At 44.4% G+C, this 19,789-nt stretch overlaps 2 protein-coding genes across 6 annotated transcripts in view; both read right to left on the bottom strand.

The window, feature by feature from the left end:
* The window catches only part of tpm2 (tropomyosin 2 (beta)), a 37,068-nt gene extending 36,149 nt beyond the window's left edge, over positions 1 to 919 (bottom strand). The window contains exon 1 of one of the 5 annotated variants that reach the window (XM_036528998.1): positions 549 to 919. In XM_036528998.1, coding sequence (XP_036384891.1) covers positions 549 to 662 — 114 coding nt within the window. In that variant the 5' untranslated portion in view covers positions 663 to 919. The remainder of the gene's footprint in view (positions 1 to 548) is intronic. The other 4 variants (XM_036529003.1, XM_036528997.1, XM_036528996.1 and 1 more) reach the window with 4 other exon arrangements.
* Positions 920 to 3,506: 2,587 nt separating this feature from the next.
* tln1 (talin 1) overlaps positions 3,507 to 19,789 on the bottom strand; it is a 97,413-nt gene continuing 81,130 nt past the window's right edge. The window contains exons 47-57 of the mRNA XM_036528135.1: positions 18,219 to 18,344; positions 17,030 to 17,146; positions 16,633 to 16,818; positions 15,653 to 15,760; positions 11,688 to 11,793; positions 10,724 to 10,848; positions 9,985 to 10,110; positions 9,801 to 9,863; positions 9,164 to 9,346; positions 4,570 to 4,695; positions 3,507 to 4,061 (exon numbers count right to left, since the gene is read on the bottom strand). Of these exons, the coding sequence (XP_036384028.1) occupies positions 3,927 to 4,061; positions 4,570 to 4,695; positions 9,164 to 9,346; positions 9,801 to 9,863; positions 9,985 to 10,110; positions 10,724 to 10,848; positions 11,688 to 11,793; positions 15,653 to 15,760; positions 16,633 to 16,818; positions 17,030 to 17,146; positions 18,219 to 18,344 (1,401 nt within the window). The 3' untranslated portion in view covers positions 3,507 to 3,926. The remainder of the gene's footprint in view (positions 4,062 to 4,569; positions 4,696 to 9,163; positions 9,347 to 9,800; positions 9,864 to 9,984; positions 10,111 to 10,723; positions 10,849 to 11,687; positions 11,794 to 15,652; positions 15,761 to 16,632; positions 16,819 to 17,029; positions 17,147 to 18,218; positions 18,345 to 19,789) is intronic.

The following is a 19,789-nucleotide window of genomic DNA, read 5'->3' as shown; positions in this document are numbered from 1 at the left end:
GTATGACTATCAAGCTCAGGTTGTAGAGGGGAGTTGCTAATGACATAGTGAAGGCAATGGAAAATATGTTCAGTCGAAGTGCATATAGATTCTGAATTCGTTAAGTTGAACAAAGGAAGTGCAACGTTCCCTACTCATCTTTAATTTCACTCATTTACTGCCTTGCTTCCTTACAAACCACATAATTTCCTTAACCATCTGAAAACGTTTCATACGAGAGTTGTATTGCATACTGTTGATTCGTATCTTGTAAGATGTTTTCCAATTCAAGAAAATAACGACGCGTAGTTTAAGGGATACGCATTTGTCCCACATCTGACATCTGATCTGTGTGTGTGTATGTGTGTTTCTGTGTGTGTGTCAGACTTCTAACCTTCTCACCAGAAACAGTAGATTAAATGATGGAGAATCGCCCTGGGAGGACGTCGTGGTAAAAAGGAGTAAAACTTGTAATTCACACATAGCCTGTGTGGATGACACGTATTCGTACCATCCTCATAATACACTTGACGCACTCATACATGGGGTAATACACGGGGCTCCCCTACCTGTTTACATTTGTCCTCAGCCCCCTTTTTGTCCCCCTCTGCTTGCTCGGCCCGATCAATAGCATTCTCCTTATCCAGTTTCAGCATCTGCATTTTCTTCTTAATGGCCTCCATGATTGTTTTTTGTGGTTTTCTCCCAACACCAGGTGTAAAGAATAAAAGCAGCGGAAACTACTGATGCGCGCGGGGCCCCGGAGAGACAGCGGAGAGCTGGTGTTGCACCACCACCGGTTCGAGTCGAGTGATAAAACAAAGCCTGTCTGGATTGGGTAATGAGGAAGGGTGGAATCCTCGCCAAAGAAACCCAAGACTTTTTTGGGAAGTGAAGTTAAGTCACTCTAAAGCGAGAGTGACGTCGGACGCCTGTGATTTGTTCGAAAGAATTGGCTTAGAATTTAGCGCACGGAGTTTGTCCATCTTTGGAAGGCTCCGATTTCTCTCGATGCTCGAATCTCAATGGAATGAAATTTCGCCCTAAATATATCTCTGGAGGGACGGTGTCCGTACCACACAGTGAAAAGACACTAGTTCACACCTCCTCTCGTTTTCATGTTATCTTTGATAAGTAAAATGGGAAGGTAAGAGTGGCCTGTGTATCCCGTTTGAACGCTTAATTGAAATTAAATATCACAAAACAGTGAAAGAACACCCCTGCCTAAATAATAAATATAACGTTTCGTTCGTTCATTATTATTATTATTATATCCGTGCGATAATAATGAATTAGAATAGTAATAATAATAAAACACTTAATAGTTTTTTTTTATTGCAGGTTCAGTCATTTAGCCATGCTCAACAAATGAACAAATGGTGTGTTGCTTTGGTCGTTTACGAAATGCAGCATATATCCCAGTAGTTATAAAATTCTTCGGCTTTCCTTTGTTTGTTCATTGCCCTGTGGGAGACAGGTGAATCTGTGATGACCTTGAACGCAGCATAAGTGGATCCACGCAACTGCGACCGGATATTTTCGAACACACTGCATTAGATTATGGTGGCTTCGGATGCATCATTCCTCTGATGTGATCGCGGCATCAGCACAGACCGTGTGGTTGTCACGGTCACGGTCGGGCTGGGCTGCTAACTCGTACGAGCGCAGTCCCCCGCCACAGACCGCAGCCACCCCACGCTCTGACAAACAGCGCCGAGCGCCTGCCAAGTACAAGCTGTCAGCGGGTCTTCTTACACACGCACCGTATGCGCCACTTCCAGGGATCCGCGCAAGATGACGAATTAGGCCGCCGGCGCCAGGGTTGACACTACTATAGCTTGTCTTCGGATAGAAAATACAACATGTGTATGACTGCTTGCTGTGTACTTACTACTTTTTACGGAAAGTTCATGATAGTTTGATATAGAATTTGAATAATCCTCGTACGTGTTTGGATGTGGGTACAAGTGAACACCTTGCGGCTTTATTGGCTTTATAATCATCTTGAACACTCTATATAAGACGAACAAGAAATAACTTATCGGTCTTTTCATAGAGAAACCCAACTTTATTGAACGTTAATACTTTCAAATAAACACATAAACTTGTCTTTTGCACTGCTTTAAAGTTGGAGACCCCCCCCCCCCCATAATCACTGTTAATAGGTCTACAGAGTATAAAAAGAAAAGGTAACTGAACAAAACACATGAACAAAGGAAAAAAAAACTAGAGAAAAAAAAGACTATTTGCAACCTGAGGTCGACTTCATGATTTGTTACCCACAGATGGTTAAAAAAAAACTCTATTCTGTCTGCCAGTCAACACAGTCGACTTGGGAGCATGACTAAGGAAAAAAAAAATGTAACGAGAACACATCTTTGCAGAAGGAGCATATTTATGTGACTTTTTTGTTAAGTTAAACAAATGCATAAGTGCACTTAAAAAGCGGGGAAAAGTTAATCACATACACGTACGTTACTATAAAATACATATGCAGGCACTTTTTAAAATGCATTGATATGTTGTTGGATAGACAGGCAATAACATTGAGGGTTCTGACCACCTTGAGTCAACTGTTAATCCATGACATGCTGTATAAAGTGTGCTATTTTTTGATTCTGTAGCCAACATGGGATTATGCTATGAAATTAAGAATTTAGATCAAAACATTTAATATGCATATTTTAAACATAATGTATACAATTGGCCATGTTACATAAATGATATATAATCTATATCTTTGAGGAATTAAATGACTTATCATTATTAGCACCCGATGGGATAAACATTGGCAAAAAATAGTCCTGGCACAATGCAGGCTAACTATGGCTTTTTTGTCTCAAAAAACACAACATAATTTAGAAACTTTAGTAAAGGGTCCAAAAATACTATAAAGCCCCATTATTGACATACACTGTTCATTTAAAACAAAAAAAAATCTTGAAAAGAAAACAAACACTCATAGACATTTTATTAATATATAAATTTAATAGAAGATACCATTTGTAACACATTTCATAGCTTTTCTTAAAAAAAATGATATGTATGCTTTCTATGAATTGTTTCAACGCAAAAATCTGTCATTGCACTTCTGGTCCAAATTGCAACAAAATGCAGCTGAATGTACTGGGTTAAGATTTAAAGGTAAAACCTCCCTGACTGCCCTCACAACCTGACAAAAACGGTTTCTTCTTTGGAAGTCATGACTCTTGACACAAACCGCTGTGTACCACCTTTGCAAGACAATGCATCGCGTGAGATTAGCTCCTTAATGTGGCCGTCTTCATATATCCCCACAGCCTGTTGATATCTTTGACAAGCGTAATCTCTGTTTTGGTCAGTCAGGTGAGCCTTCAGTCCTTACCCGCAGTGACTCCACCTTCTGGTGATTGCAATTTCTAATCGAGTGACAGGAACAGACACCCGCAGCCCAGATACCTACATTTTGTGCTCACTAAACTGTTATTGTTCTGGCAGCACAGCCAAAAAAAAGCATCAATAAGCAAAGGTGTGTGAATTTAACGAGAGATTAAAAATGGTTGAAGCCACAGTAGACACATGCAATCTAGTTAGGAGCAGCTAATCTAAAGGAGCTAATTACGAAATTAATCACATAGAAATATTATTAAAGGCGCAGTTATCTTAATGAAGTTGCATACATTGTACATTATTTAAACAAAAACAGTGGCACTGTTAAGCTTTTAAGAGTGACAAATAAACAGAAACAAACAAAAAAATTTTTTTTTTTTTAAAATAGACATCCTGATACAGCTTTCACTTTTTCACTCCATTTCTTTTTTTCTTTAATTACGTAGCCAAATATTGCTTTCTGTTAGCGAAACTCAACAGTTCCATCGTATTCCGCTCGGGTTTAGTAAGCGCCCGGGAGGGGCACCTGCACTGATTTGTCTCTGCGGTTGTTGCGGGTGGCGGCGGCCGCCGCCCTCTCACTGCTCCTGACCGTCTTCTCTCAGCTCCGTGGGCAGGAACTTGTACTGCTGCTGCCGGATCATGGCCAGCTTCTTCCTGGCCTCATCCAGCTCACGCTCCTTCCGCAACATCTCCTCCTGCGCGGCGATGATCTGCAAAGAGAGGCGGGGGAAGAGAGAGAGAGACCCGCCCTTCCTCAGTACACAATCACGAGAGAGATGACGCCCGGACGCTCGCACGCCTGAATGTGCTTATCTGCTATTGGTATTGCTAAAATGTATTTCTGAATGTCGGTGGCCCTCAATGTATGTCCGCCAAATTAAACATTTTAAAAAATCAATTAATCCACTGTGTCAAGAGTGGGAGATTACTTAAAATGGGTTGAGATTAACTTTCATGCATGCATAACTTGCATCTTGGAACATGTTGGACCACCACCATGAATATAGCGTGAATGAGAAACCTATAAACTCTTAAATGACTTCAAAGCTTACAGTGGGTTGTGACTAAATCAAACTCCACCTTTACCTTAATTTAACTCTTTCTTCATATCTGGCACACAGTCAACAGTGGGTGGTTTATCCACTCTCCAAAAATAGAGAATTTCTCTCTATGAGCAACACACACACACTGCCATAAGGACGCTGAGCTCCAACTCACCTGAGCAATGCCACCGACCATCTTGCTCTTGACCACAACGGCCTGGTCGTCCTGGGCTTCAAAGGCTGCCTTCTGCGCCGCCTTCACCAGGTTGTCTGACGCCCTCTTGACCGCGTTACCAGCAGCCTGGGGGAAGCAAACACAAGATTGGCATGTTACAGGAGTGAACCCTCTGACTGAAGGCTCTTGTGAGGCTCAAGAAAAGCCACAAAAAAATAAAGGCTTGAGTTCCGGGATGCCCCTAAGCAAGTGTGGAGAATTGGTCAAATACAGTATTGCTCCAACGGAAGGCATTGATGGGCAGGAGGCCTGTTTCTCAATCCCGTCCTTAGGTAAGGGAGTTCAAGTTGTGTTTGGTGTATAACTGACACATTAACTGGCATTATGAAACATTAAAATAGTGGCAAGTCCCTTCTTGATTAACTGTGATACATCTGATCATGATTATTTCATATGATTTTACAAAGATTTTACTGACAACTATGATACTTTTTATCTGACATCCTTTCTAGACAGTTAAAGATGAGAGCAACACAACTGAAAATTTCCTTTTGGTCATAAAAGTCTGGGATAAAACCTATATTTCAAATACAAGACAGCTATCGAAGAGCTCCTAGCTGTGTGGAGATCACAATGATGCGTGTCTCACACTGCCCTTGTCTTGCACAATATGCAAATTTCCCTTCAGAGCAAATTCCATAACGGGAATGAGTATCTCTCTTTGCTGACGGAGACGGACTTTGAGCTGGATTCAAAGCAGGCTTTCAAGACGCTCTCTCTCAGCGGGTACACTGACTCATGCATACTGCGACTTCTCTCCCCACTGTTAATAAACAGAGGCTCCTGTGCCGGGAATGCTTGCGGGCCCCCAGCCCACGGGGGTCACGCGGAGAGCCAAAACACTTTTCCCTCCCAGCACTTTGGAATGACTTTAAAAGGTAATGTTGGAGGGAAATGAACAGGGGGGTGGGGGGGGGGGGGCTGCTCATCGTGATTCACTTGAGGGGAAGCATACGTCTCCGAGGCTCACTTGGCAGCGTATCGCAAACAAACGCCGCGCCGCTTTCTTCGCCTTTTTGAGGCTTCCCGGAGCGGGGAGAAGGCGCTTGCGCTGGCGAGGACGCTGGGCCGCGGACGCTCCCCTGTCACTTCCTGTGATTTATCTCCGCCGGGCGGAATGTCACTGTGAGCTTGTCCCTGACATACAAGACAATACAACGCCGTCTCCCCCTCCCCAGAGTTTTGACAGCTGTTCCAATGTCAAAGGTTCCAAGTTGACGGCTGTGTCATTTAATATCCACCCAGTAAATAAGTAAATAGTTTGGGTTTATGTCTTGCATTACCCACCAAAGAGAACATTTCAAATTCAAGAGCTATGTACTCTCTGCAACGCCGAGTTAACATTGACTGTCATAATATTTTGGAAACTAAATACTGAAACTAGATTTTCTGCCTTCAGATCTTGTAAGTTCAATGTGTACTACACTAGAGCAATAAAAATGTATACATGTCTGCGATGCCTTGCATCGTTTTAAAGATTTATTACTTGGACCTCTTTTTTTTTTAAATTCAAAAGTGAAGAACAACAACATTCATGCCAACAATATTTACAAATATGTGGGAAAAGTATCCTTGTACAATACATCTAATACAAAAAATTATGGATAATGACACTTATCCTTTAAAAAAAAACTCAGTGATTTTAAACTTTCAAAGCTGTCTTACAGAGTAATTTGAAAATATTTTAGGGCAGACAACACATTACAACACTTACATTCATTTCTCCTTATTATTCTATATCTACAGACCTATCTCTTCAGCAGTTCACAGGGGAAGTAATGGTTCTCTCCTGTTTTTGGGGTGCAATACCCCTCTAGTTTTCACGAGACCTAAACTAAATGTTTCCATTTAATCCCCCCACTGCTTGTCACTTTGGGCCACCTGTCGCCCTCATTTCAGTGACTGACGGAATGGGTCCCCTTTGGAATGATGCTGACCTCACCCCAGAAACACATATATGTGTGTCCGCTTCAAATTAAGGTTAAAAAAATCTTTTGCATGTGGGACAAACTGCCTACACGGGCAGAATCCTCACAGCCTTTAAATAATGAGTCAGCACTGGGTAATTACTTTTCCCTCCAAAAGTGGTTCGGACCACCCTGATTATGTGACTGTAATCAAAGTCCCAGGGGTTAAAATTTCAAGCAGCAGCAACTACATTTAGGAGGCAACTCAGGTGAAAAGACATTTAATACAAATATGTAGGAATTACCCCAGCAGCAGCTGCAGGACTTGTGCTGGAGGAGATAAGTCGTTGCTGATTGGTCCGGAGAATACGAGATGCCCTGGTGTGCAGTGCAATCTGGGAAATGCGTCAAGCCCATTTGCAGGGCACGGTGCCCGGATGTGCTATTTCCAGACGTAACTTGTAATCCGTTAACAGTTTTTTTTTTTATATCAATTCCAGATTAGGGAGAATTGAGCTGAAAACAATATAATAGATGTGATGTATCCGTTTGCAGTCGGGGTCAGCGTCAGCTGGTGAGGAGTGAAGGAATCCACATTTTTCTTACAAAGCGTTCCTTTGCTCATTATGTTCAATTTCTCAAAGGGCTCTGTGACAGCACGGTGCCATGTTATCAGCCCGTTTAGTGCAAGGGAGTGCTGAGAAGTATTGCATGGCTATTGTGGGAATTCTTGAATTCCCCAAGTCACCTGCATGCACTCCCTACCGGCTTTTGCCGTGCAAGTGTATATTTAAGTAGCATTACAAACACGCACCATAGTCTGCCTCCATATTTCTTAGCCCCTGGCGTAACCCACAGGTCAAAGTCAAGTCATACATATTAACACACAGAGCAGTGGCTCTGGGATAAGAGGCAGCACTACCATGCTAATGATCTGCTGTTAGGTCGCAAGGATGCTATTGGAAGAAGCAGCAAAGTGTGACAGGACCAAGACGTATTGAGTCAGACCTGGGCCTGCCATCTTTCTAGGTGCACTCGAAACCATTTCAATATATTACATTACATTATTGATATTTAGCAGATACTCATATCCAGAGTGACTTGCATCAATCACAGTTTTTTTTTTTTACAATGTTATCCATTTGTACAGCTGGATATTTACTGAGACAATTGTGGGTTAAATACCTTGCCCAAGAATACAGCAGCAGTGTGCCTGTGGGGAATCAAACCAGCAACCTCTCAGTTATGAGTCCTGCTCCGTAACCTCCATGCTACACTGCCACCCTCAGCTCTGGGCCCGGGATTAACGTGATCGCTCCTCTTTTGCCCAAAGCGGTCCATTATTCTAATTTATTAAGACTGCAAACCACGGTTTAAGGGTTGCTGTGACCTGGGCTAAATATAGTGCTGCCTAAGCCCGATGTGACAGCTGTACACATGAGTGGGAGATGGCCGTGTAACCCTAGAGACCGAGGCACCCGGTATCATTACCGTGGCCTATTTAAGGCCGAGGGGCTTACCTTCTGCACTTTATTACACTTTATTGTCGAGGAGGCAGGCATGAAACAATGGTCAGTAATAGAACACAAGGAGTTAGCTGCCAAAGCCTTCTGGTTTGAAGGCCGGGGGGGGGGAGTAGTTGGACCCATGTATACTGATGAAAAAAGTGTGTGCGTGTGTGTGTGAGTGCGTGAGTGTGTGTGTGTGTGTGATGTGAGTGAGTGACTCAGTTGGGGGGGGGGGGGTGTTTGTGCAAAGGGCGAATCAGTGGTGCCCGTAACATCACAACATCATGACATCACTGTCTGAGATCAAGCAAATCCGGCCCCTTTTCTTAAGCCTTTAATTCGGTCTGACTGCAGAGCTAAACCTGGGGGGAGACATGCAGGCAGTGAATGCCACTGCCCAGGGAAATGGGGGCTTACGGCACACCCTTTCCGAGCCAGCGGGGGCTGCACTGGGAGGCTATCACGCAAACCTTGGGTATGTCTGGAATTTCAATCTCTCTGCAAACAGAGTCCTCTGAGAATTCTCTAATTCCCATGGGGGTGATCTTTTGTTTTCAAATGACTGGAGCCGTTAACATAACGACAGGTTAGAATAGTGCTGTTATTACCAGGCATTTAAACAGAACCTTCTAAAAACTGGACCAATCGAATATGTGTCTCCGAGACTTAGCAGGTTACAGGCCAACAACTGGGAGAAAGACACTCTTGTCATCAGGACTACAGTGTAAACCAAACGTGAGGTAAGGCACATTTAACTCCTGCAAAACTCAAAACTGTATTTTAAGTGTCTGAGATTACGACTGGCACCCGAATCAATTTCCAATGCGCCTGCATGAGACTGAAACAAACTCACAGGTTAAAACCATAACCCAGCATAAACTGATGCAGTAAGAAAAGAATAAATGTGCGGAGAGAGCTTTAACGAGGGGTGCAGCTACAATTTCACATTAGGGGTTTTTCAGCAGTACTATGACCTGACAAGCTTGCTCCTCCGCATGAATTGTGGTAAGTCTGCGCTCACAGGCAGCTGAGAATAGCAAGAGGGAGCCAACTACAGAAGGGGGCGGTGAAGAGGAGAAGTGCTACGGCAAGCTTCCGGGGCGGTGCGTGTAATCTCACCTGCAGCCTCTTCATGGTCTGGGAGTCCTGGTCGGCCTTCACCTTGCAGGCCACCAGGAGCTGGGCGGTGGAGGCCGCCACCTGCTTGGCGGAGGAGATGAGCTTCTCTTCGCTGGCGTGGCCCTGCACCGCCGAATTCGCCGCCTCGCAGAGGTTGTTGGTCGCCGCAGCGACCATCCGGGCCTACCGCAACATCAATCGTGGAGATGATTATTAAAAGCTGTTCAGTACTCTGTGTGGGTATAACAGCCCAAAGGGGATTATGGGAAATATAACTGACACTGTGCTCAGATATCTGTGCCTACTGTCATGATGGAAAGAGACATGATAGTGGTTTGACCCCGGTGTTCCTGTGGTTAGTTTTAATGTGAAAATGTGTATGATGTGATGGGTTTTCTTCTCATATTGTAGTATTTGGAGCAGCATATTTTTGCTAACTCTACATGAAAAATGTGCTAATTTATTATGGTATAAACAGAAAACAATTCATTAAGGCCCTACCTATGGTAATTGTGAGGCATGTGTGTTTCAAACTGATGTGCCAAGATTTATTTTGGCAGGCCAGCAATACAAGGTATAGATATAGGAAGGCCTCTCAGTCCGTTGCTGTGAACCTTCACACCCGACGATAACTTACCGCTGAAATGAGACCCTGAGACCACTGTCCATCATCCACTGCATTGGCTGGGATAGCGCCGACCTGGTGGACACAGAAAGAAGTGTTCAGAACTGGAACAGTGATAACCTTAAATGTTTCAGAACCAGCTGCCATCAGAATGGTGTGCTGTGGGGGTTGCGACCTTTGACCTTTGGAGGTTTACCTTGCCCTGGGCCACCAGTTCCCTCTGGGCTGCTGAGGCAGCCTTGACCAACGCGCTGGTGGCGGCTGCGATCGATTTGGCTGCTTCCAGAATCTGCTCCTCGAAGTTTAGGCTTTCGTCCGCCTCCTGTCCAAAGAGCAAAAAATGTTGTTGAAGGAACAAATCACTTGTAGCTATGTAAATACAAGAGTATAATTAATTTGAATAAGTATAAGTAATTCAATAATAAGTAATAAGCATAAGTAATTCAACAAATAAGGTATATTTTTGTGTGTTTTTTGCATGAATGGTTGGTAAGTACTTTAGGTTACCTTTAGTGAGGATGAGTTGGAAGAAATACTATTTTGTGTATGTTTCTGCATATTTTTTGCAGTCACTAAATGGCTGGTAAGAAAATGATGCATTTTACCAACTTATGCATAACAATCATGTTTTAGATCAGCAAAAGGGTGAGTGGGAGGGCATATGCAGCAACGTGTCCAGAAACTCCTTTGTACAGCTGAGATTGTACTTGAGTATATCACATATCACATGAGGGTATGCCAGCCGTGCTACAGCCAAGACTTGAATCTGCTGCCCTAAGGTCATAGATCTGGAGCCCTAATCCCAGGATCCTCTACACTGTAGCTAGGGGGTTCACATACAGTATGAGGGTACGAGCAGGACCACGCGGGCGCTGGGTTTAGCGGGATGTGCGAGCTACAGGGAGCCCTGACGCTGGCGGAAAAAGCCTTCTCACCTTGGGCTTGGCTCTGGGCTTCAGCTGCTCCAGTTTCTTAGCGGCGGCTTCAATGGCCGCGGCTGCCCCCAGCAGCTCGTTTTCGGCAATGACGGTGGGATCTTCCGGGTCCACCCATTCCGTGCCTGCAAGACACGGCCGCGGAGTGTAAGGGTGGGGGGGGGGTTGTAGCACGGACCTTGAGGTGAACCCAGCGTACTGCTGCGTGAGATGTCTTTAAGTAATGAGTTGAAGTGTGCCTAGGGCAGTTCTCTGCAAACTCATCACCAGTTTGCAGTTCACGTCCCTTACAAGTGCATATCTAATTGGAGCTCAAGGGTAATTTAAAGTTTTCTGAGAAAAGTCACTACATTTGAATATGAAACCCAAGGACTGTGTTTTCACTGGATGTACAGTGCACTGTCTATCCTATGTGCCTTTTGGGGTTTGGATTAACATGTGGTCAACAGATATGCTATGGGGTTATCTTGGCATCTTGACGACAAATGTAATGTTCACTGCATGTGCTGTATGCTGAACAACATTCTGGAAAATCCTGAGGTTCTGTGCTGACATTTCCAAGACAACTAATTTCTAAGTATCTTTACCAGTCCTCCAATCAGAGCAGATACAGTACATCTAGATGTACATCCCGTGTATCACCTAAATCAGGATGCATCCTTCTCACGAAACCAGGTGACACAGGTGACACAGCAAGACATATGTCCAATATGTCAGAGGTTTGTCTAAACTGGGTGGCGTGACTTTGAGCCGCCTTAAGGATAACACGCTGAATGTAACTGAAGTCTGCCTGTACTCCTAGACATGAGGAGACAGCAAAGGCCGCTGAACCAGGGCGTTGAACCCGAGTTTGTCAACAGGAAGTGAGGCTCTCAGACGTTTGTCTGCGGGGACGAGGTGTCCCTGGGATGGGTGCAGACCCCTGTGGGGGGTGAGGGTGGAGTCTGAGGAAAGAGGGTGTCACCTTTCATGGCCTCGGCGGCCTGGATGAGCTCGGTGACGGAGCCCGCCACGCGCTTGGAGAAGGTTGCCAGCTGCTGTTTCAGGTCGTGGGACGGCTTCTGGATGATCTGCAGGACAGAGTGGGGACAGTTAGCTTCTCTCACCCGCTGAGGGGTGGGGGGGTGGCCCCCAGGAATAAGGGGTGAGGGGATCGGTCAGAGTCGGGAGGGAACACCTCCTTCTTTGTCCCTGCTTAGTCTTCTGTGTGTTTATATCAACAGGGACCAAGACTGAAGACTGTTCCCACACTTTCGTAAATAGAAAAAACTCCCTTCACACATGGTTTTGCAGCAGACAAGAGGGGAACAAAGGACACATCTCAGATTAAGCTGTCATACATGGCATTCACATATTTATGAAGGTATACAGCACAGAAGTAAAAATCCTCAACAATCTGGAGTACCTTGTCCAAATTATTGCACTAAGAAAATGCTTTCATGTAACACTTTGGCAATTGGCTGCGAAACACTGTAAAACTTTTCATAAGAGATGATAATGAATTGATTGATTGGTAATAACTTCGTCATGCATCGCCAAGGTGTTAATATGTGAAAACAACTGTAACACGCGAGTAGGTTAGAGGTAACAGTTTTAATAAGGGTCCTACGGAATCCACAGTGCAGAAATGAAGCCATTCCAGATGACTTTTTATTAAAATAGCCACCTTAATAGCAGGCTAAACAGTTAATACCTGTTACCATAAATTTTTAGCATCAATATTTAAATCCAAAATTTCTTAATGTTATCAAGCTATCATTAGACTCTTGCGAGATTTAAATATACTTCAACCATATTTTCATTTTCATGGCTTAGTATGAATCTGTAAATAAGAATGGAGTGGTGTTTCTCTGCGGTGGTGCTGGAGCAGATCCAGCCTGTTAGAGCTGCCGGGCGGTGCCCTCTGAGTGTCCTCCAGTGAGGGCACAGCTGGGAGGGGCCCGGGGACAGGTGCAGGGCATTAACAGTGCGCCCCTGCCGCTCCAGGGCATGCCATGCTCAAGTTCATTCAAATGCACGACTAAGAAAAGACAAGAGGGGCAGGAGCCCGGCTACACAGGAATGCTGGGAACGGCAGGGAGACTACGCAGATGAAATGCGTCACACAAACAGACACACACACACACACACACACAGAGCAAAACACACACACACACACACACACACACACACACAGCAAAACACACACACACACACACACAGAGCAAAACACACACACACAGAGCAAAACACACACACACACACACAGAGCAAAACACACACACACACACACACACACACACACACACACACACAGCAAAACACACACGCAGACACAAACACAAACACACACACACACACACACACACACACATAGCCAATGTGTGTCAACAGCCAATGTTAGCTGTAAAGGTCCATTCAAAATGAATTAAATGGACACACAAATGTGTGTACTTAAAAACATTCTCTTAAACACATGTATCACACTTCATACTTAAAATAAAGGACCCGTGAACTGTGTACTTCAGTCTGACAGCAATCAGGTTTGTGTCAGAGCCATCTATTCCAAAAGCCTATCACCACTGAACCCAATAGCAGGATTTGCTATCCGACTGAACTGAGCAAGGTATATTATAAGGATATAAATTCTTATATATAGTCCTAAAGCCTAGGACACTGACTGAATTTATCACCTTATTGATGGTGTGCCATTACATTTACGATAATTACATATGCTTAACAGACCCTCTTATCCAGAGCATCAGCTTACCATTTTTATGCATTATCTATTTACATAGCTGGATATGTACTGAGGAAGTTCAGGTCAAGCACCTTGCCCAAGGGTACAACATCAGTGTCCTACCGAGGAATGGAGCCAATAACCTCTGATTTGTGAGCCCTGCGACACACTGCTGACCATTGCGTCCCTGCTACTACAAGGCAGCACACAACAACCGGACCGCAGTCCTAAACATGGGGCAATTTAAAACTGATTAAAACAAACTTCTGTATAAAGCTGACACCTTACCCATGGCTGTAAGTACTACTGAATAAACATTTGCTGAAGCTCTTCTAACATAACGTTACCATGGTGGGTGGGTCTGGGTACAAACCACCTCAACAACTAGGTACTACCACTACAATTAACTGCTTATGTTTTGTTAATGAATTAGCAAGAGAAGTCATATTTGGCTATAGGTCCTTGTCCTTCTTGAATAATCAAATGTTTTACTGTATGGGTGATGCACCAAGCGGAACGGTCTTCCCTTTGGCGAAAGCTAACATGGACATCTTGCAGCAGTCAATGCAGGTACACGCTCGTGCAAGTCAGTCACACAGGTGGCGCGTCCAACTACTCACCGGCTACAGTGCCGCCGTGAACAACGGGACACAAAACCAGGGCAAAACAGACACAGACACATGGGTCAGAATGGGGCAGGGCGAGAACAGAGAAGTCCAGAAGTACTGTGACCTTCGGATTCATGCGGATATTGGAGACCTGACAATAAAGCCTATGCAAAAAATGTGAGGAGTATATGGAATAGGCAAAGGGAGAGGGCATTCTTGGTATAATCTTAGCAAAAGAGACCATCCACAAGGTGATATGGCTATATGTAAATATGCAACAAACATGCTATTCATAATCACATTTAAGTTGCAATGAAATGACCAAGGGATTCATAGATATTTATGTAACAATGGGCTAGGAGCAGCTACAGCTGCCTGATTAAGGATGCAAGACACAATGAAAACTTATCTGAGAACTGGCCTTCTTTGGCTCTTTCACATTAATTTGTGTATCTTTATGCAAGACTCTGATTGCAAAGCAGTCCTTTGCACAATACTGCCTTAAAACTACATTATTCTTGGTTGTGGGATCCAGTGATTGAATACAGAGCTGGATGACAATTACTGTGTAGGCTGTAGTGTGGGCATGCTCCAGAATGAGTGACAGCCCTCTCCTGACGGAGAACACACCATATCCTTATTCCAAATGAGCGCGACTTATACACGCCGTCTTTATAATAGACATTGTAGACATTGCTGAGGATTTGCACTGAGAGTCCCCGTACGCCACTCACAGCACTTTATATGACAGGCAATGACGAGTGGCAGCAGGAACCTGAGGATTAAATGTTACTTCTGGCACGGAGGAGGTTGTTTAAATTATAATTTTAGATTAGGCTTTCGCTCCCTTGGCACCAGAGAACCCAATAATTCACTCAGCGAATTAATTCGGGAGGCTTTAGCCGTTGTGTGTCTTGCCCGTGCCCTTTGAGCAATATTGACCGTTTCTCCCCAGCTACAAGGCTTGGCTTTTATTCTGGAGGTCTTATGTCACACCATAGCCAGGCCTCATCTCTCCCCTCTAATCCGTGTGCTCTTTAAAAGATGGGTTACAGCAGGGAAACCCCGTATTCCTCCCCTTCAGGGCTTTCCTAATAAAGAGCCCACACTGTCTGCACAGCATTGCCACTATTCTGTGCTGTACCGGCTCCAGCTGCTGGACGGAATGTCAAGGTCTTCCTTGTGGACCGGGCTGCTCCATTTTATTTTTACTCATGTCAGGTGATTCGAGGGCAGCCAGTGAGCATCCGTCTCAGACAATTAAGCAACGTCACAGCCGTGATGTCAGTCTCGGATTGACGCAGTTGAAATTCGATCGTTCATGCCACACCTCCCCCCACACTCCAACCGATCAATCAAAGCCCAAGCCTTTGGTCATGATGACAGTAACACCTACGGCGATGCGGTGATCTTTATACGAGACGGTGGCTATCTACTCTACTGCCAGGAGATATAACAAAAATAACAGTGAGGATCCCAGGGGCAGTCTCATTGGGGGCAGTCCCTCATGTTGGGTGGCTTAACGATGTGACACTTTGAGGGTCTCATGTAAGAGGATCCCCTCCCCTTCAGCGCAGCAGAGAGCATCATGGGAGAACTTACCACCAGTACGTGTTCCAGCAGACCAAGGTAACCGCTGGCACATTCCTTCCCGTAGCGCAGGGCGCGGATCTGCACCTCCTTGCTGACCTCTGGGTGGTAGGCCGCTTGCTGAAGAACAAACACACAACATGCACACAGCGAGATTTATGTCTGCGTCACACAGTATTCAACAGCATTAGACAGTATTAGACAGGTTACAGTGGCTCGTGAGGAGGAAACATTCAGTACTGTTACACACATATACCTTTTACCGGGATACCTCCTTTTATTTTAAAGCAAAACATTAACGCACTTTTTTTCATTAATGCACTTCTCAATTTTCCAGTTAATGCACTTTTTCCATTAACTAGGAATAAAGCAAATGTTAAGGTTCTTTAGTTTAATTACCCTTTAGCTCTGTTATCCTTCAGTTGATCCAATTTTACATCATGTTACACTCTGCCTAACTCACGATACTGTTTTTAAAAAGAAAACAGTATGTCACACTGAAGTATTAACCAAACGAATCTGGTCATCCTTTAAAACACTGAACATAAATTCCAAACAACCAACACAGGAATAACTATGGTACACAAAAAATCCAAAAAACATACCTATTCAGATTCAGAATAGCCTTCAGCTACAAACATGTACTTAAGTGAGAATTTGGTTGCATTAACAGCATTTTAAGATGATTTCATGGTCTATACTGAGAATTACACACTATTTAGTTCACCCCACAATTACACCCAAAACCGATTAATGATAACAATGCAAAAAAACAAACAAAAAAAGCTGTTTTATCTTTTATGTCATTATATCAGATATGTGTCATATGTGTACCACATGAGGGTATATATTAGTATTACATATGTTAGGCATTAATCTACAGTGCTATCAAAAGGTTACTGGTTATTCCAGCCAAGCGTGTCTAAATCCCTTAAACTCTGACTGCATGTAAATCCCAGGGGCTGAAATGAGACAGCAGACTCCCTTCTCACCTTACACGAGTGCAGCATGTCAGCGATGGCCCTGCGGCTCAAGTTTGCCGTGGCGATGACATCCTCCTGGCGGCAGGAGTTCCCAGCAGCCACCGCTTTGGCCGTCGCCAAGGTGATGCCTTTGGTCATGCGGATGAACTCCTCCGGGGTGGCGGTTTTCGGGGGTGGTTCTTCGCTGGTGAAGACCTGGGGCAGGGCAAGATTTGGGAGGGAGTGGGGGGGGGGGGGGGGGGGTGTGTGATTAAGTATGAGAGAGGCAACCTTGCAGGACCTCATTTTCATCACGAGATGAGTTAATATTGTGGAGCCACTGAGTAAAGTGACCAAACTGAAACAGCGAGCTCCTGATGTAAATATATAGTTTGTGACAATACAGAAGGAAGCTGGGGGAACTTACAGCCAGCTCTTGCTTGATGTGCTCGATAGTGGCCTCCAGGGCTCTGGTCCCCTTGGTGGCTTCGTCTTCCACAGCCTTGACGGTCTTCAAAAGCGAGGTCACGTTGGTCACCATTACCTGAAAGGACAGCCACACTGCATCTCACACCATTGCCACTCAAAACCCTGACAAGCCCCACCCTCACAGGAGATCAGGGCTGGCCACGCCCCAAACACTGACGCCAGTTACCAGGAGCGGCATTCGAGAGGTGGACAGTGTGCTGAATGTGTCAAGAATGCAGGACTCCATCATGATGTACTTTTTAGCGGTACTCCTCTGTGACCTGGGTGTGGGAGGGCTACAGAGAAGCTGTGGGAAGATTAGGCTAGTATTACCCCTCAGCTGCTGACAGACATCTCAGCTCTGAAACGAATGATTAACGACCGTCACGCTAAACCAGGGAGCGAGAGGAGATGCAGAACCACGCCAGGAGCAAACGAGAAGAGAGGAGAAGCTCCCAGCTGTGGTCTGCTGCAAACACACACAGAGCAGCCCCCATGAGCTGTTTATGAGCTGAGACACTCAAGCACTGAACAGGGAGCCCAGCCATGCTTCACACCCTTTAAAATACCACGATATATTTTCTACCAACGATTGTTTACTTGTATCGTCAGTCACAGTTTTGAAATTTGGGTTTGGTTAGACACAAAGTCAGTTATAGCCCTACTATAATGGATAACTACTAATTCCTGAGCTTCCCACAGTGGTCAGGGCAGAGAAGTCGCTGGCCATCTTCCACCGCAGACTGCCGACCCACCTCTTGGCTTGCAAACCTAGTTGTTACAGCATTTCAATACTGCCTTTTGTTTACAGTGCCTCAGGGTATTATTAGTATCACATATTGACGGCAGTTGTTGAAATTTTGATTACTGTCACACTGTATTTAGATTGTGGACTGTATTTTCAGTAAGGCGCCTATGATTACAGCACCGTGAGACATATCAGATGTGGTTTCATAGCCATCTGTGTACTACTGTTTATGCAATCTTCTTATGTATGTGGATAAGTTTTGGCCAAATGAATAAATGTAAATGTCAGTGAATGTGAACTGGTAAAACGTTTAACTCATTTGGGCATTTGGGAGGTAAGATGTGTAATGGTTGTGAGAGGAAGGGGGTCTTCGGAAGCCGAGTTCGGCTGGACTCCTTACCTTGGCGGAGTTCTTGAGCTGGAGCATGGCCGGATCATCATGGGGCTTGCCCGCCGCTGCCTTGGTGGCGCTGATGAGGTCGCCCAGGGCTTTAGCCACGTCCTTCACGGCGTTGATCAGGACCACCTGCAGGGGCCGCAAATGGGGGGGTGAGTGAGGAAGAGGGGCGGGGGGGAATAAGCAAGACGTTACCACTGTCACATACTGGCATCTGCAATCTGAAACACCCCAAACTGCACTGCCAGGACTGCAAGCACTTCTCTCTCACTTCCACAGGTACGGCTGCTGGTCAGTGCACACAAATACAAGCACAAGACTTCTGCCACAGATGTTCTATTATGACCAGACATTCAACTCTTTCAATTCTTCCATCCTTCGTCTAAGATGTCGTGGTCAGTAACACGAGATTCCAGGTCTGCCCCTGTTGTGCAATATGGATGTTTTAGACCACGCCCCTTTAAGAATGAACTAATGGTACCAGCTAATCAGAACACTTACAGCTTCAACAATGGCAGAGACAGAATGTTCACTGTGTCACACATCGAGTTGAATATCTGGTACATATATACAGAATCTGTGCCACCCCCTTCACATCTGATACCTGAAGGTGGATTCATATCCTGTCACAGCACACATAATGAGGACACCATCTTATGAAATGTGTAATGGAATGACACGGTAAAGGCCAGTATTCTCCACATGCACATGCTCCAACGTTCCATTTTGTAGCATTTCACCAGCACACTTATGAGAAGCAATTATTGCCCCATGAAACAGAATTTAAGAATTCCATGCAAATTAAGCAGACAGCTTTCCCATTTTAATTAGAAAAAGTCTATAATTATTATGAGAAATGAGTAATCTGACCACCTATGTTGAAGGGGGGCTTCCTCTCCAAAAAAATATCAACAATTTAGCATTAATAAATTCATGTATTCATAGACGTATTATTACACATACTTACATCTATGATATCATAGGGAGAATAAATTTATTGCTGACATTAGCAGAATTTTTAAAGGTCTGTTTATTATACCAACCATGCATTATGACCACTTCTTAAAATGCTTTTTTTGTTGATTATTGTGGAATGTCAGAGCAGTTACTTTGCAATTAGTCATAAACACTGGATAAGGTGGGACTTACTTAAAATGAAAATAAAGCTAGAATCATTTAGTTAAAATTATTATACAAGACAAATTCTCACTCAAACATGCTTTCCAGGGTACAAACACTACTGGGGAGAACAGTACTGAGAAGTCACTGAGTCAATCTTGCTCAGCATATTTTGCTCTGAAAGAAGCCAAAAGAATCATGGGAATGTTTTTCATACAGGCTGTGTTCTGCAATCCTACCATCGTTTTTAGGTTTCCACCCCTTGTGTAAGTTATCTCCCAAAAGAAAGCAGTACAAAATAAAATGACTCGGTGGACACTAAGAAATAAGAAGAAGTCTGGAGTGCAAGGCAACCATTTGGATGGATGGAGTGGCAAAGGGTGACGCATTGTTACACTGAAGAACTGCCACTCAGTGGAGTTCTGAAATCGCCCTGTAGGGGGCACCAGTTAGTC

This window comes from Megalops cyprinoides, chromosome 5 (genome assembly GCF_013368585.1).
Source record: "Megalops cyprinoides isolate fMegCyp1 chromosome 5, fMegCyp1.pri, whole genome shotgun sequence".
Classification (NCBI taxonomy): domain Eukaryota; kingdom Metazoa; phylum Chordata; class Actinopteri; order Elopiformes; family Megalopidae; genus Megalops; species Megalops cyprinoides.
This window is presented reverse-complemented; position numbering and strand designations above follow the sequence as displayed.